At 38.7% G+C, this 18,567-nt stretch overlaps 1 protein-coding gene across 1 annotated transcript in view; it reads left to right on the plus strand.

The window, feature by feature from the left end:
- HECW2 (HECT, C2 and WW domain containing E3 ubiquitin protein ligase 2) overlaps positions 1-18,567 on the plus strand; it is a 417,314-nt gene that overhangs the window by 269,454 nt on the left and 129,293 nt on the right. Inside the window, exons 5-7 of the mRNA XM_061149100.1 lie at positions 4,750-4,825; positions 12,210-12,379; positions 14,983-15,125. Of these exons, the coding sequence (XP_061005083.1) occupies positions 4,750-4,825; positions 12,210-12,379; positions 14,983-15,125 (389 nt within the window). The remainder of the gene's footprint in view (positions 1-4,749; positions 4,826-12,209; positions 12,380-14,982; positions 15,126-18,567) is intronic.

Here is an 18,567-nt window from a genome sequence, read left to right on the forward strand (position 1 = left end):
AGGAAATGGTGGCATTGCATCTTTTGTGAATTTAGTTTACATGAACTCAGTGGGTAAAAGAGAGGGGGAAAAAAAAGCAGTTTAAATCGTGAGTGAGTCTACCTTCCAGTCCGCTTAGCAAGCTTTCACCCAAAGAGAGTGTGAGATAGAATTGTGAATGTGCTACTCCTTTGGAAGTTCTTAGTGCCGAATCCCTCTTGATGCTGAGTTGAGCTCTAGTGCCTACAGGTAGCGCACATATTTTCAGTATGGCTAATCGGCAGAAGCCAGCCTCTTTACCAGGTCCTCAATTAAGGAAGCAGATGTCTAGTTTAGCTTTGGAGGAAACTGATTGTGTTGGACTTTTGAAGGAGAGTATGTCCATTTCCAATATGGTACTTTTTTAAGAATTACTTTTCACAATTTTGTGATTTTTCACTTCACCAAATAACTTTAGAATCTAACAGTTTCACACAATGCATTCCATTGTATGTGGATGGTTGGGTTTAGATAGCTGTCCCAGGTGGTACTAGTGGTAAGGAACCCGCCTGCCATTATAGGAGACATAAGATACATGGATTGATCCCTGGGTCCGGAAGATCACCTGGGGGAGGAAATGACAACGCCTTCCATTATTCTTGCCTAGAGAATCCCTTGGACAGAGGAGCTTGGCGGGCTACAGTCCTTAGGGTCACAAAGAATTGGACATGACTGAAGCGACTGAGCAGACATGGACTTAGATAGTTTGGGGAGATTCTGAGAGTCCAAGATATGTAAATTATTGCAGTTCTTATAAGTCATTAATAAAAATCAGGTCAAGAAAATTCAGAATAAAAATATCAATTCCCATAGTATAAAATCTTCATAATGTTATATATGTGTGTATACACATTTACAGATGTATGTGTTTTTGGAAATAGGTAAGTGGACAGGTTTACTCCCTGAAATTCAGAAAGGAATTTCTGCAGATGGCATTTTGAAATCGTCTGACCCCCCAAAGCTATATCAAGCAATCTTTCCCTTTCATTAATTCATCAAACAGATATTCACTGGGAGGCTCTAAGTGTCAGGCTTATACTCACCACTAGGAGTGAAATGATAAGCTAAAACACAGCTTTCTTGTTTGGTAGGGCTTGAGAGACACATCAGTTAAATTGTATTTATTTGAGTGATAATTACCACGAGTAACAGTAAAATGAGGCTATGAGAGCATATACTAGCAAGATTCATCCTGATCAGGAAGGTCTTGAAGGCTTCCCTGAAGAAGGCGTGTTTACAGGGCAATCTGAAGGATGCATAGAAGTTGCTTAGGTGAAAAGGGGGAGGGAAGAGCATTTGAGATAGAGGGAACAATATGTGTATAATTTTCAGTATCTAAGTCCTCTGCTCACATTTGAATTATATTTGAGTTTCTATTGAAGTGACCAAAGTATAGAACATTAAAAATAACCCACATTTACTATATGAGACTTTGAAGGTTCACAGAGAGAATAACAATTGTTGACTAGAAAATCTGTAGTCATGTGCATGGGAACATGCTATAATTAATATTCTAAAAAAAATTACAAAACTGGAAAAGTGGGGCTGTTTATCATAAAACTTTTGAAAGCTTAACTGTGCATGAAATTAAATAATAGCTTCCAAACATGACTTTCTGGATTCAGATTTTCTTAGACTTGAGCACTTTCCATGATCAGATATCACTGATGGCAGGGGGAGCTTACAGCCTGGTGAGCATTGATCTCATTTCATTGATTTTGCATCGAGATTATTCTGTCAAAGCCTGTGGACAGTTGGAGATAATTAATTTGCTTCAGACAGATTTTAGACCAGCTTAAAAGCTTCACAGACACAACACTCTCAACCATAATAGAACATTTTGCTTCGAAGACTGACTAATGGAATTGATGGTCAATAGATTTCTGACCACGCTTGAGATGTTGGGTCTGTATCCATTATTGAGAGGCGGTGCCAATGGGCACTTCATTGTGGGCTGAGCACTGGGTCTCTATGACAGCATGATGGTCACCTAGGTGTATGACCTGTGTGTAGGTATTGTGATTGACTGACAACATTGATATTCACAAACCCCTTTCAGTGTGGTTATTCCACAATAAGATGCAAAGAATAGTTAAGCAATAGAAACCACATTTTCATTCTTGGTGGTGCTAAAATCGGGACCTTGATTGGCTCTCAGCAAGTATCTGTGGTTTATTATATTGTGTTATACCTGTCTGACTCATCATTCCCAGGTTAAATAGAGCAAAGACAGCACCAAACTGGCCAGACAGCATCACTGTCTGCTTCTCCCTGCCTTCACCGTCCCCACACTGCTGGACTACAAGGTCTCGAATAGCAGGTAGTATGGACTACAGCTGAGACAGACACAGTAACACGCGTGCCTCCTGTGCTGGGCATCTCACAGATCATGGGCTTCCCTCAAGTGGACCACACTGCCCAGGGGGATGCGCCCCCTCTGGAGACACGATGTCTTTTCATGCCAAGTGAGATCAATGGGACTCTGAAAAGATCCATAGTCTCATCATTCAAAGCCTACTCAAAATGTTGTAAGATGTTATCGAAACTAAGGAAAATGCCCTCAAATTCTCCTTTTAAATATGTTCTCTGTCTGGCAAAAGGCTAATATGAAATAATTCTCACATAATTCATAGGCAAACAGTGTCCTTTACCAGGACTCTGGTGAATGCTCATATGAGCTAATATTCAGAGAATCCAACTTTATCATTCATGACAATAAAGCCAGGAAAGACCAAGGCTGACCACCAGATGTAGTGACATCAGTAATAATAAGCACATCTGCACTCTGTTTAGAGAGAGGATTTTAAATAAACTCCCTTCATAGATTTAATCCAGGAAAACTCATAAGCAACACTGTTAATTCTGTTGAAGCAATGCATGGTAGTGAGTGATGGTCGCTTTTATCTGTTCCTGAAGTGAAGGATTTCCTGTTGCAGGCGGCACACATCGCTGTGTACTCCGATGAATGAAAATGATGCCAAAGTACACATGAAAGCGAAGACACAATTTTTAAAAAATTCTTGGTTCATTGCAAAAGGATATGTGATAAAGGAGACCCTGTGATTAGGATGGCAGCTCGTTTCCTCCCCTGTAGAGTTGCTCAGTTACTTCTTTCAAGACTATTTGCAATTGGATGGAACGAAGTAAAGACGTCTGGGTGGTACTCTAGTCTACTACCAATGACATGTGATGCAATCAGGAAGTAGTTAAGTGTCATACAGGATAGTCTTGACTAAGGTACAGAAACTAGTCAAGGAGGGACTTCCCTGGTGGTCCAGGGTTTGAGAATCTGCCTTCCAATGGAGAGGATGCAGGTTCAGTGTCTGGTTGGGGAACTAAGATCCCACGAGTCACAACTCCTGAGCCCATGAGCTCTAGAGCCTGTGTTCCCCAACAGGACAAGCCTGTGGCCACAAGGAAGGCCCACCACAGCCCCCAAAAGAGAAAGAAAGTCGGAGGTGAAACTGCCTGGCTAGAATTACCTAGCAGGGTGGAGAGTGTTTAATTATATTTGAAGCTCCCCTGGTGGCTCAGACGGTAAAGACTCTTCCTGTAGTGCAGGAGACCCGGGTTTGATCCCTGAGTAGGGAAGATCCCCTGGAGAAGGGAACGGCAGCCCACTCCAGTATTCTTGCTTGGGATATCCCATGGACAGAGGAGCCTGGCTGGCTGCAGTCTATGGGATCATAAGAAGTTGGACCAGACTGACTGACTAAGTACATAAAGCACTCAGAAAGTAGAAATTTATTTTTCATTATTTGAATGGAATTTAGTTTCAAGTTCCTCAACTTTGCTTAGATTAGTGAAAGTTTTATTTCTTGGTAACGTACGATTTTTAAAGGAGGTGGGGAGTGCCATAAAGATAAGATGGAAGGGTTTAATCTAACCTTCGGAATTAAGACATGGTTTCTACTTCTTAACTATTCAAAATATATTCTGCCTTCAGTTCCATTTCTTACAGTATTGCAGACTTCTATTTTAAAGAACCACAAAAACTTTTTTTCCTAAAAATTTTTTTCCTTTGTTTTTTTTAACCACGAGTTGAGCACTAATTATACATTAATTGAGAGACAGACTTAATCTGTTCCGTGGTCTGTAAATGAGTGAGATATAACTTACCCAGAAGCTTTTAGGAAAAGCTGTACAATGTGATAATAGTACAATAGGATTGCAAGTTCTTATTGTTGCTAATTGTAATAGCATGTGTCATATGCCAGCAGCATAATAAAATAGAAGCCTATGAGGGCGACGGGACATCCACATGGTCACTCACAAGTATTTAACAGGAGATAATTCTATCTATATATGAATGAATTTGATATAAATCACATGTTTAGTTTATTCTAGGTTTTCCTAATTGGAAGAAATTTGATGCTTGATTTTTAACTTAAGGGCATGTTTTAATACTATAATAGCAATAGTACATTTACTACATATCAACTATATTCTTATCAAAGAAATAAAAAGACATAAAGTAGGTTGATTCCTATCCCAGGGAATTTAAAAGTTCATGTTGGGTATATTTTGGGCAAAGGTTAAATTTCGGTATGACCTTTTCTGTCATCTTTTGAGAATCTGCTTTTGTGTGTCGATTTCAAGTTTTGTAGCAAATGAAGTCATGTACTACAATACATGTTTGATACAAAAACCATCATATTTGCAAACATATGTGGTTCCCTAGGAAGGTATTATATTCCTTTGAAACTTCAGATATGTGTTTTTTCTCTGCAGATGGGGGCAGAAGGTATGGAAGGAGGGGCTTCAGGAAATCAGCATTCTCGGAAGCTTGTTAGCTTTACTTTGTCAGGTAAGGACATCTTTAAACACTATGTCCAGTTTGAAAGTGTGCAAGTCAAACTTAGGAACAGTTGTTTCTTTCTGTAGATTCTCAAATATGATATGCAAAGTATTTTTTTGGTAATATTTCTGGAAATTCAAGCATATTTCTTACCAAGGTAAAATTAAATTATTAGTATATATTCAGAAATTATTTCTTCTAGGAAGTTTTCTGGTGATAAAAAGACTGTTACTTAAGAAAAACTGTAATGCAATATGTGCTAATCCCACTATAGAGATTTGATAATTGAAAACAATTTGTGCTTACCTCATTTAGAGAAAGGAAAAATTTAGAGACAAAGGATTAAAAAACCCAAGAGATACTCCTGTTTCTATGGAGAAATACATATAAATGTTGGAAAATGGAGAAGACAATATTTTGTTGTTTATTTTCTGGTTAGTAAGATATTCTGATTGTTGTATATTTATCATACAACTAAAGCACTACTTTTCGGCTTGTGAGTTGGAATTCATTTGTGGTTTATAAGATTAATTTAGTTGAAACTAACAATTAAAAAAAGAATAGGAAAAAAAACAGAGTTTAAACACTAAAGGGAAATGTTTTTCATAGAACACCAGTTTATACAAACTGAAAATCTTCACACATAAAAAATACACACCTGTATATGTGTAAAATAAGTTTCAGTATAATGGATTTCATACAGATGTCACTGTCAAAAGAAGTTTGAAAGCTAATGATTCTAAAAAAAAATTGATTGGCAGTTTTAAAAGGTCAAGAACCCCCTTCACGGATCACAGCCTTGTTGTGGCAAAAGGGCTTGTGAAATGGAGCTGTGGGCCATGCCGTGCAGGGCCACCAAAGATGCACGGGTCACAGTGAAGAGCTCTGACCAAACGCAGTCCAGTAGAGGAGGAAACAGCAACCCACTCCAGTGTTCTTGCCCTGAGAACCCCATGGACAGAACGAAAAGACAGAAAGATACAACACTGGAAGATGAGCCCCCCTGCCCCTAGGTCAGAAGATGTCCAATATGCTCCTGGAGAAGAGCAGATGGCAATTACTAAGAGCTCAATAAAGAATGAAGTGGCTGGGGACAAAGCAGAAATGGTGCTCATTTGGGGATATGTCTGGTAGTGAAAGTAAAGTCTGATGCTGTGAAGAACAATATTGCACAGGAAGCTGGAGTGTTAGATCCATGTATCAAGGTAAATTGGGCATAGTCAAGCAAGAGATGGCAAAAGTGAACATCAACAGCTTAGGAATCAGTGAACTAAAGTGAATGGGAATGGGCAAATTTAATTCAGATGACCATTATATCTACTACTGTGGGCAAGAATCCCTTAGAAGAAATGGAGTAACCCTCATGGTCAACAAAAGAATTCAAAATGCAGTACTTGGGTGCAACTTCAAAAACAGCAGCATGATCTCAGCTCATTTCCAAATCAAAATATTCAACATCACAGTAATTCAAGTCTATGCCCCAACCACTGATGCCATAGAAGTTGAAGTTGACCAGTTCTATGAAGACCTACAAGACCTTCTAGAACTAACACCAAAGAAAGATGTCCTTTTCATCATAGGGGATTGGAGTGCAAAAGTTAGGAGATACCTGGGAAAACAGGCAAGTTTGGGCTTGGAGTACAAAATGAACCAGGGCAAAGGCTAACAGAGTTTTGTCAAGAAAACATGCTGATCATAGCAAACACCCTTTTCCAATCACCCAAGAGACAACTCTACACATGGATATCACCAGATGGTCAATACTGAAATCAGATATTTGTGTTCTTTGCAGCTGAAGTTGGAGAAGCTCTATACAGTCAGCAAAAACAAGACCTGGAGCTGACTGTACCTCCAATCTTAAGCTCCTTATTGCAAAATTCAGGCTTAAATTGCAGAAAGTAGGGAAAACCACTAGGCTACTCAGGTATGACCTAAATCAAATCCCTTATGATCATATAGTGGAGCTGACAAACAGATTCAAGGGATTAGATCCAGTAGACAGAGTGCCCAGAGAACCATGGATGCATATGTGTAACATAGTACAGGTGGCAGTGACCAAAACCATCCCAAAGAAAAAGAAATGGAAAAAGACAAAGTGGTTGTCTAAGGATGCTTTACAAATAGCTGAGGAAGGAAGAAAAGCAAAAGGCAAGGGAGAAAGGGAAAGGTACACCCATCTGACTGCAGAGTTCTAGAGAATATCAAGGAGAGACATGAAGGCCTTCTTAAATGAACAATGCAAATAAATAAAGGAAAACAGAAGAATGGGAAAGACTAGTGATCTCTTCAAGAAAATTGGAAATACCAAGGGAACATTTCATGCAGAGATGGGTACAATAAAGGACAGAAACAGCAAGGACCTAAAAGAGGCAGAAAAGAAGAAGAGGTTGCAAGAATATACAAAAAAGGTCCTAATGACCCAGATAACCACGATAGTGTGGTCACTCACCTAAAGCTGGACATCCTGGAGTGTGAAGACAAATGGGCCTTAGGAAGCGTTATTGCAGACAAAGCTAGTGGAGATGATGGAATTCCAGTTGAGCTATTTCAAATCCTAAAAGATGATGCTGTTCAAGTGCTGCACTCAGTATGTCAACAAATTTGGAAAATTCAGCAGTGGCCACAGGACTGGAAAAGATGTTTTCATTCCAATCCCAAAGAAGGGCAATGCCAAAGAATGTTTAAAGTACTGTACAATTGCACTCATTTCACATGCTAGCAAGGTTATGCTCAAAATCCTTCAAGCTAGGCTTCAGCAATGCATGAACCGAGAACTTCCAGATGTACAACCTGGGTTTCAAAAAGACAGAGGAACCAGAGATCAACTTGCCAACATTCATTAGATCATGGAGAAAGCCAGGGAGTTCTAGAAAAATATCTATTTCTGCCTCACTGACTATGCTAAAACGTTTGACTATGTGGATCATGAGAAACTGTGGAAAATTCTTAAAAAGATGGGAATACCAGACCACCTTACCTGTCTCCTAGGAAACATGTATGCAGGTAAAGAAGCAACAGTTAAAACCAGACATAGAAAAGTGGACTGGTTCAAAATTGGGAAAGGATTATGACAAGGCTATATATTGTCACCCTGCTTATTTAACTTATATGCAGAGTACATCATTAAAAATACTGAGCTGGATGAGTAACAAGCTGGAATTCAGATTGCTGGGAGAAATATGAACATCCTCAAATATGCAGATAACACCATTCTTATGGCAGGAAGTGGAGAAAAACTGAAGAACCTTTTGATGAAAGAAGGTGAAACAGGAGAGAGGAAAAAGCTGGCTTGAAACTCAGCACTCAAAAAACTAAGATCATGGCATCTAGTCCCATCAGTTCAGTTCAGTTGCTCAGTCATGTCTGATACTTTGCGACCCCATGGACTGCAGCATGCCAGGCCTCCCTGTTCATCAACAACTCCTGGAGTTTACTCAGACTCTTGTCTGTTGAGTCAGTGATGCCATCTCCAACCATCTCATCCTCTGTCGTCCCCTTGTCTTCTTGCCTTCAATCTTTCCCAGCATCAGGATCTTTTCAAATGAGTAAGTTCTTCATATCAGGTGCCAAAATATTGGAGTTGCAGCTTCAACATCAGTCCTTCCAATGAACACCCAGGACTGATCTCCTTTAGGATGGACTGGTTGGATCTCCTTGCAGTCCAAGGGACTCTCAAGAGTGTTCTCCAACACCACAGTTCAAAAGCATCAATTCTTCGGCACTCAGCCTTCTCTATAGTTTCTGTTCTCATATCCATACATGACCACTGATTTCTCTAAGGAGATCAGTATTTGAAATGGACTTTTGAAACAGACAACTGTACTGCAGCACATGTAAGATAAATTCTAACAGATGTCTGTCACCATAAGATGTTTTAATTTTTTTCCATTGGTGTAGTACTTATGAAACTTAAATTATTGATAGATTCACTTTTTCTTCACTGCAGAAAATGTTATTCATGAAAATTGACATTTTTAATAGTGAAAGTTAGGAGGCTGATCTTGAAAACACACATCCATGGATACATGATTATCGTGTATGATGGAAGCTCATGTGTTAGCTCATTTCTAGCCCAAGGCCATTGTAGTATCCATTTCTGGTCTAGCATGTTCCTTTCCCTCCCCGTATGAAGTTACTTACCATGACTACCTTTTTGCTTCGGTTCTCTGGCAAATCTCAGAGGCTATAAATAGTTCAAATTTGACCAATAGATATATTTTGGTTGGAACCCTCAGGGTTTTAAAATCTAAGTATTTAAAAATACTTAGTACCACAGCCTGTGATAAACTCCTCACCCCCCTTATCTGTCTTTCTTCTGAGAATATTTCAGTGGCTGCCTGTGCTTCAGGGTTCTGGGTGGGTGGCGGGGAGGGGTGCAGGGTGCAGGAACAGAAATGGACCCTTCCTTTACAGATAAGGAACACTTTGCAAACCTCCATGGCCCAGAAAACTTAGTTTGCCCATGCCACAGTTTTCTTATTTTAGAAGAACTGCTCTAAGCTTTAGAGTGATCAATATTTTTCTAAACATGGCACACACATATTGATTTTGACCTCAGAGGGGATGTTAATTAACCCACCATTCGAGAACGACCAGATGAGAGCTGAACATCCCAAGACATTTTCCTGAAAAGCAGAAAATAAGTTTTGGGGCGTAGCCAGATGCTTTTTCTTTATATACAACGTTTTCCAATATCCACCACAGTACACACGGAGGCTGGCTATCTAAAAATCTGTTTTATTTCCTACTGTGTGATCAGGTATATTTGCAGATGATATACAGAAATGTCTAAAAAGTATAGAAGATGAAAGCAATTTTATAATGGTAATTCTAAATAATTCATCTGGTGTAGCATATTGACAGTGGATGACAGTATTTATGGAGAACATTTAAGCTCTGTAGAATATCTATCTGCAAATATTCTGCTGTTGATTATCTGTGAATAAGTAGGGACACAAATAATTGAACTCTACAGATAAAACAAAAACTGTTTTTTGATGAAAGTCTTAAACCTCTTCTCCAAGTAAGAAGTTAAAGATATTTAACCTGTTGTTCCTTTGTGACTGTGAGTCCTTCTTTAACCTATTAGGTGTTATGCATATTTATGAGCAATAAAATATGTAAAGCATAAATGAGAAAGTCAAGGTATGGATAAAGTGAACTGTATAATCAGAGTACAAATAACTGGTAGTTTATTGTATTTATTAATGGAGACTTACTTGTGTAGTGTCTCTTGTAGAAAGGGTTAACAGTGACATCTTTCATTGCTGTGGCTTAATCTGGTGGATGCTGTTTTTTCAAAAGAGTGTTTTGCATGAATAATTTAGCTCTGTCAGACTTCATGACAGCCATTTCTGTACATGTACTTGTTTACTGCAAAGAAATCCCTTCTTGAGAAGTAAAAAAATCCCTTGAACAGCTAAAGAATATCATTCCTTTGTCTTTGAGTCAGAGGCAAGCCCAACAATAAGGATAAGAAAATATTCAAATTGTATTTTTTCTCAAATTTACCAAATAAAACCAAGTGAAAACATGTAGCATTATTAAATTGACAGTAAAATGCAAGTGCTGTGTTAATAATGATTCCATAGTAGGACTTGCCAGAGATGGGATCCATGAGGCTAATGAGATTATAGCAGCTTCTCTGAAGTGCCTGTCTAGTTCTTTGCTCAATCTTTCTCTTCTCCCACGGGCTTTTAGATGAAAGATCTTACTGTCTTCCATGCAGTGTTCTTAACATAGGTCCTCTTGGTTGAGTTTTTCAGTCTTTTCTGATGTGTTAGACTGCCTCCCTCTGCTGCCAGTTATGAGACAGTAAACAGTCCTGGTCTGTTTTCATTACACATTATCTAGGCCACAAGTTTTTTTTTTGGACATTGGTGAACTTCTTCCAGGGAGCACTTCTTAGAGAATATGGTGCTATGGGCAACCCTAGGCCAATTCTGTCCTTCTGAGAAAGACTTTGTGTTTCGGGAATGGTGGACTTGAGTAGGATGACCCTGGTGACCTTTTAAAAATTGTGAGGTTACTCTACAGGGACTCTTCCCCAGCTGATTCGGGTCATTCAGAGGTCTTTGAGGGGCTTCCTAGGCGGCTCAGTGGTCAAGAACCCACCTGTCAATGCAGGAGACATACCTGGGGGCGGTTCCTGGGTAGCTCAAATGGTGAAGAATTTAGCTGCAATGCAGGACATCTGGGTTTGATCCTTGGGCTGGGAAAATCATCTGGAGGAGGGCATGGCAACCCACACCAGTATTCTTGCCTGGAGAATCCCATGGACATAGGAACCCAGCAGGCTACAGTCCATAGGGTCGCAAAGTATCAGATACCACTGAAGCGACTTAGCACACACAAAGGTCTTTGAGGGGTTCAGAGCCTATCCACAGAATTCTTTGTCTGAATCAGTGGTCAGGACCTCCCTACACTGATCATAACTGTAAAAAGTGACCTACAAACTGTCTATTCTCCAGAAGCTTTCAAGATCACTTAGCTCTCAAGCCAACCTTACGCTAACGATATTCTCAGAAAGGCACTGGGGACCCTGTGAAGCCAGCTTTATCCTGACGTTTTTGCATCCTGTAGCTTGACCATTTGAAAAAGTGTTAGTCTCTTCACTAACCAGACATTAGCCAGAAATTTTAGCAGCTCATATTGTGTGAAATAACAACTGGTGAATCTAAGAATGGGACTTTTTATGGGACTTTTAACAAATATTTAAGTTACTTAACAGGCTGCTGAAAAAATAACCTTACAGTTATTTAATACAGCAAATAGCAATCAAATTTTAGAAATATTTCTGGCCTCCCTTTTTCGTTTACCGTTCATTTGTAGAATATATATAACATTTTACATATGGTACAGCTGAGTGTGTGCTCTGAAGTTTCATTCCCAATTAAACTTAAGTCTCTGCATTTTGTATGTTTATGCAGAAGATCCACTTTTATCTCATGAAAGAACATATTGGTTTTCTTTTTAAATACAGTATTTACTAAGGATTTCTCTTAAGACATTGTGTGAAGTGCTGCTTGCCAAGCTACACAGAAAAAGGTGGTGAAGATGCATACATTAGAATCAAAATGGTACCCAGGAAAGTCATTGGAGGTATATAACGTGGTGATACAAATTTGGCTTCATTCTGCAGCCTGTTAGAGGACCCTTTGCTGGAGTTAGTCATAACCTACTTGCCCTCACTTATCTAAGCAATCATAGAGTGACTAATTTTGTTATTGTTTGCTGAATAGTTTCTGTTTAGAGTTTCCTGTGTAATTATTTAAGAGCGAATTGCCATTGATCCACTTGTTCTAATCAGAATATGTGACTGTCTTATCTTCTGTCCCTTTCCTTTCCCTCTCTCTTTCCTTCCCTTCTTCTTCCTCTCTTTCTTTCTTTAAAGACCTTAGGGCAGTTGGGCTAAAGAAAGGCATGTTCTTCAATCCTGACCCTTACCTTAAGATGTCCATTCAGCCAGGGAAGAAGAGCAGTTTCCCTACCTGTGCCCACCACGGGCAGGAGAGGAGGTCTACTATCATCAGTAATACCACCAATCCAATTTGGCACCGAGAGGTAAGATGATCGTCAGAGACCTTCTGCTTGACAAGAAGTTGGCCAGCTCCATCTCTCTCCACTGGTCTCTGTATCACTGAGCTGCCCATGGGTGTGGGTAAGATGGCTGAGGTGTCTGGAAGTTGTTAGAAAAAGGGTACAATGAGAAATTCCCTTCTAACCAGAGGTGGGTGTAGGGTTAAGCAAATGAGGGACTTCCCTCAGATGCGTTATTTATAGGGTTCAAAAGACTCAATGATCAAAATTAATATTTCAATGCAATATTTCTTAAAGAAATCAAAATAAAGGCAAAAATTAATGATGGACAAGCTATCAAAATTTTGTAAGGACAGTGTCAGTAACAGTGCCTTGCAGAGCCATATGCGAGCCTGAGGCAGAAGGAAAAGTCAGTAATATCGATCCCATTTTTATTTAAAATTTTTATATTTTGTTCTAGCACATACTCAATATAAATTAAAGGAATTTCTCCCCCTACAGGCTTTGGCAAATGTTTTTTTGATTTCTAGATTTTGGTTAATTACACAAGGCAGTTGAGGAGTTGTCGTCCTGAGGGAAGGCAGACTGTGTTGATGGTACTTCAGACTTCCTCATAGCTACAATACCCTACCAGTCACGGCAGTGTGCCGTATCAGTGAAATCAAGCCCAGGGTTTTCCCGCTGGAAATATTGTTTTGTCACAGACTGAACAGAGACATTGATTCTCTTCTAGGGAGCAAAGCGTGAGTTCTCCTACCATTTCTCAGGGAATCAAGACACCGTTCACATACTAATTTTAATGAGTGTTTCTGAAAGTGAAAGTGCAAGTCGCTCAGTCGTGTCTGACTCTTTGCGACTCCATGGACTATACAGTCTATGGAATTCTCTAGGCCAGAATACTGGAGTGGGTAGCCTTTCCCTTCTCCAGGGGATCTTCCCAACCCAGGGATCGAACCCAGGTCTCCCGCATTGCAGGCAGATTCTTTACCAGATGAGCCATAAGGAAAGCCCATGAATCCTGGGGTGGGTAGCTTATTCTTTCTCCAGCAGATCTTCCTGACCCAGGAATCGAACTGGGGTCTCTTGTATTGCAGGCGGATTCTTTACCAACTGAGCTAAGACAAATGTATATTGGCATGGGAGTTGCACAGTTAATTAAATCACTCCCTAAATGTTTAATGACAATAATACGTTCTGACAATGCTGAACAGTATTTCACTGGAGAGAGAGTTTCAAGAGTTCCAAAACCAACTGGAGGAAAGCTATGGCTGTTTGAAACTTACCAGCACAGCAAGATGTTTTTCTTGGGCAGTTTTTGTGGTTATTTTAGGGGCTAAATATTGCCAGTTTTTTTTATTCCTGGTGTGAAATACTGTCTCCAAATAGTGAAAAACTCTTAAAAAATACCACTTAATTTAACACATTAGAAGCCTAGATGATGGCAAGATGATCACTTAGAAGGTAAAGAGTGGAGATAGTAATGATACTAGCAATAACTTTATTTTTCTAACATTTAATATTTACAGAGTTCTTAGCCATGTTACCAGTACAGGCATGATAAAGGATATGTAACGGGTGATATTCTCATCTCTCTATTTTTGTGATTAATGAACAAAAGCTTAAAATGTTCATGTAACTAGCTATTCAGGGGCAGAAGTAGTGCTTAAACTCTGCTGTCTTATTCTAAGCAAGTGCTTTTTCCATTAAGCAGATTGCTAAACTTCATGGCCCTTTGGGGAAATTAAATTGTTATGACTATATAAACTTAGTGACCCCTGAGTGTAAAGTTGGCTGGCACTAGCCAGACATCCTTGTTGTTGCCTAGATACTACCAGGGACAGAGACAAATGGTTCAGGTTAGATTTCTGGCTCCATCATTCACTTTTTCTGAGACCCTCATTATAAAAAGGAACACCTTATCTTTGTAATATATGTCAAAGTGTTTGTAAGTGAGTAAAGTTGGTTATTTTTCTTTTATATCCTTACTAATATCTGATCCAGTTTTTCCCAATGGCGTTCTGAAAACAACAAAGCTTATCTTAACCTCATACTTTTATTTTTCTATCCCAGGAGAAATGTCTCTATGTGCCTTTTAAATTAAGTGACTTCTATTTGAACATTGTTTTATTTTGCTATAAACCAGGGAAATCATAATATTCCTTAGGTGCTTCTATTTTAACCACTAAGTGAAGGACGATGATGTGCAACTTCAAAATACCATGGGATCAGGAATTAAGTTTGCTGTTAATCAGAGTATTGGTTAATTCTAAGCCACCATATAACAGGATATTAAATATTAAAGAGTTAAAATGCAGTAAATGTGGTGAGCACTAAAATTGTATTGTGCATAATTTAATATTTGATAGTATCTTCTCAAACTATTCAACCCAGAAGAGTTGGATGACTGAAGGTGCTTCCTTTGTCATCTAGATCCTGACTGTTGCTTTTTAATCTTTGTGACTGTTCATGATGAATAAAATATTGACAGTTGTTGCAGATATTTCTGGCAATGTAGACTCTCTATGTCATTAGAATTTAAGAGATACTATTTTTTCTTATTTACATTAATAAAATGATATACATAATTTCATATTTCTTTTTTGACTTGTGTTATGTTTTGTTTTCAGAAATACTCCTTTTTTGCACTCCTTACTGATGTCTTAGAGATTGAAATTAAAGACAAGTTTGCTAAGAGCCGGCCTATCATTAAGCGTTTCCTGGGGAAGCTCACCATCCCAGTCCAGAGGCTACTGGAGCGGCAAGCCATTGGGTAATCAGGGATCCTGTTGCAAGTAGTTTCCACGGAAGCAACTGAAATGATACTTTGAAGTCCTAGGACTTTTCTCACTGATAAGAAGTGATAACATACTTCTTTTAAAAATGAAAGTGCTGGTATATGCCTTAAAATGTGCAGGACAAAAAGGACTTTATTTCCATGTACCTTTTTTGAGTTATCTATCTTTTCCAAGATGTACCTACTATTAGCATTTCAGCGTAAAATGTCACATGTTTAATTGATTTTTGAGTATATTGAAGTCTTGCTATAACAGCCTCTCCTTAGAACAGGATCCCAGTATCAGGTTGACACCTCCCAATCCTGATTCACCCTATCCAGAGATGTTTGTTATGCCTGAGATACCAAAACTGCCTTATTTTAGGGCCATTTAAAACAGAGCCTGGACTCAGAGATGATGTGGAGCTCTAAGACATGTACTTAGAGCTCTAAGACATTCATTTAGGCAACTAGAAATTACTCATTGAGAGAATTTTAAAATGTGGTTTGACGTCTGTCTCCTTTCTGTTAGCTTTTTGTAAGCTGTGAATCAAGTAGTTGAGAAATCATAACATGCCCCCATTCCTTATTATAAATGGTGGATATATTTTCACACGGTAAGTACCAGCAAACTCAGTAACACAGCTGCTCTGACGTAGCACTAGGGGGCATCCTTTTCATTTTAGAGGAACATTATGAATGTATGATAACAGTGGTGGTGGTCAGCAGTATCAGTGATGAACAGGATGGCCCTATTCTATGTCAGGAGTTAAGTAAATTACTCTCTTCTGCTTCTATAATCTCAACAACTCTGCGAGGTGAACAATGTTGTTGTACCCCTTTCAGAGATGAGGAAGCTGAGGCTAGCAAGCCAGTGGTGGAGCTGGGATTTGCGCAGATGAGTCTGTTCCAGAATCTCGACTTCTCTGCCACACTTTAAGGCTGGCAGTGATGGAATACACGTCCAGCTAACTGAGAGGTTGATCATTCACAGGCACTTTGCAGCAAATTAAATGTCCTCTTAACATTTTGACAAGCCACGATTTTTTCAGACATTAGTTTCCTCATTTGAAAAATAAAGTCTTTAGACCAGATGATCTCAAAGACCCCTTTGAAATCTGAAATTAAGAGATTCTAATGGAATCTAATTCTCTGTCCATTAGAGGCAATGGTTGAGTAAGACCACATAAAGTAGAAATATTATGCTGAAATTCTAGCAGCCTGGTTTAATTTGATAAAACAGGGAAATTAGAATTATTTTTAAGGATAGCAATTATTGCTTCTAGTGGAGATAATACTCTTTTGATGATGTTGTTCAGTCGTTAAGTCATGTCCAACTCGTTGCTACACCATGGACTGCAGCACGCCAGCCTCCTCTGTCCTCCACTATCTTCTGGAGTTTGCTCAAATTCATGTCCATTGAGTCAGTGATACCATCCAACCATCTCATCCTCTGTGGCCCCTTCTACCTTTGCCTTCAGTCTTTCCCAGCATCAGGGTCTTTTCCAGTGAGTTGGCTCTTAGCATCAGGTGGCCAAAGTGTTGGAGCTTCAGCTTTGGGAAGTTTTTAAAAATTATTTTTAGGATTGATAGAAAATGAAAAATTATAATTGGTGAGAATTAACTATTGGAAATATAATATGTTTATAATTTAATTTACGTAAGTTTAATCATATAATTTATATAATATCTGTGACTTTTGACAGAAGTGTCCATTTATGTATACCCATAAGAATGATCAAGGAAAAATAAAGCCTTGTTAGTGCTTGACTCTCCTGTTAACTTGCTGACTTTCATTCAGTCTTTTAAAGAATGGACACATAATACTGCCTAGTATAGATTCTGTGTATATTGGAAGGAAGTCCAGGATGAATTTGCGATATGCCAGAATTATGAAATATTTCCACACAGATATATCAAAAGCATTGCCTGATACTTAGGGATTTGCTTTATTAAATAAATATGATACTACATATTAGTGTATCTGCTCTTAGCATCTAAATATATTTTTAATCTGATTATTACTTTCTATCAAGTAATTGATACATCTTGAAAAATAATGAGTTTTCTTTACTTATGTGTTTGTAGACTGCAACTCTCTGAAGTAATTGAAGTTTCATATGGTGAAATTTTATAGGATGAGCTGAAACTCCTTACTGATTACCTATTTTCAAGAGTATTGGTTTGAATGTGAGCTTTTTTTCAGAAAGTGGCTTGCATTCTGTCCAAAAAGCACATCACTTTCCCATGCTTTGTCTTTTGCTCTGATTATACTAGTGAGAAAATGTCTCAATCAGGCAGTGGGAGTTCTTTGGCACTTATTATATATACCATAATAATATATAATATAGGGTACACAATTATCTATCATAGGAAAGAGGCAGGATGAGTCAGATGAAACTAAGAATAAGAAGCAGGTGAATCCCCTGGCAGTCACTCAGGAAGGACGAAACCCCCTTGACTTGGAATTTCTGAAAAGGGAGTCTTTCCTGTACTTATAGATGGTAGGTTGAGTATCTCGTCAGTTTGGGTTAACAACAGCACTAATACCTATTAAAAATCTTTTTTCAAAGTAAAGAGTCTCATTTGTTAAATTTATTCAACAAATATGTGGATATGTATATGTATAGTATCTACTAAATGTTAAGCACTGTTTTGGGTATTGGGAATATGATAATGAGCAAAAGAATGGATCCCATTCTTAGAATCCCTGCTAAACATTTACCTCCTAGCTAAAATCCATCACTTTTTTAAGTCTTCATCATCAACACCAACACTTTACTTTTATTGCCCAAAGAGGAGGAGAGGAGAGTCAATTTGATTTTAGCAAAGAAGGGAAGATTTTATTATTCCAAGACTGAATGTCCAAAGAGATGGATGAGGACCACAGTATTGAGAGCAGGTTCAGGTAGTTTGCTGCTGGCTTCATGCATTAGTGGACAAAGGTGGAGTGTCTCTGCGTGTCAGGCACTCTCCAAATGCTGGAAGACAGCAGTCAAGGAAAGAGACATCACTTCTGTTATGCAGGTTGCAGTCATTGTAGAATTATTGGAACACTCTAATATAATAGCATTTAACATACTTGTATCATCTAATAGTTAATGCCAAAACATCCCTTTACAAAAAAAAATTTTCTTAAAATATCAGCTTAAGTACACAAAACATCATGATATCAATTGCATTGGGATAAGCCATGAGTAAATATCATTAAAATCCATGCTACTTAAAGCAGCCAAGGATTACGGAAAGTGCTCATAAAATGAGATATGATCTGGGGCCTAACAGAGCAGGGGCATCTGTGTCATAGATATCTGTGTTCTAATCCTCGTTCTGTCACTTAATTGTTGTCTGGCCTTGGGCAAGTTACCTAATCCTCTGCCTTAGCTTCCTCCTCTAGAAAACAGGGCCACCGCCTGGCTCACAGGGGGATGATGATGCA

Source organism: Dama dama, chromosome 8 (genome assembly GCF_033118175.1).
Source record: "Dama dama isolate Ldn47 chromosome 8, ASM3311817v1, whole genome shotgun sequence".
Classification (NCBI taxonomy): domain Eukaryota; kingdom Metazoa; phylum Chordata; class Mammalia; order Artiodactyla; family Cervidae; genus Dama; species Dama dama.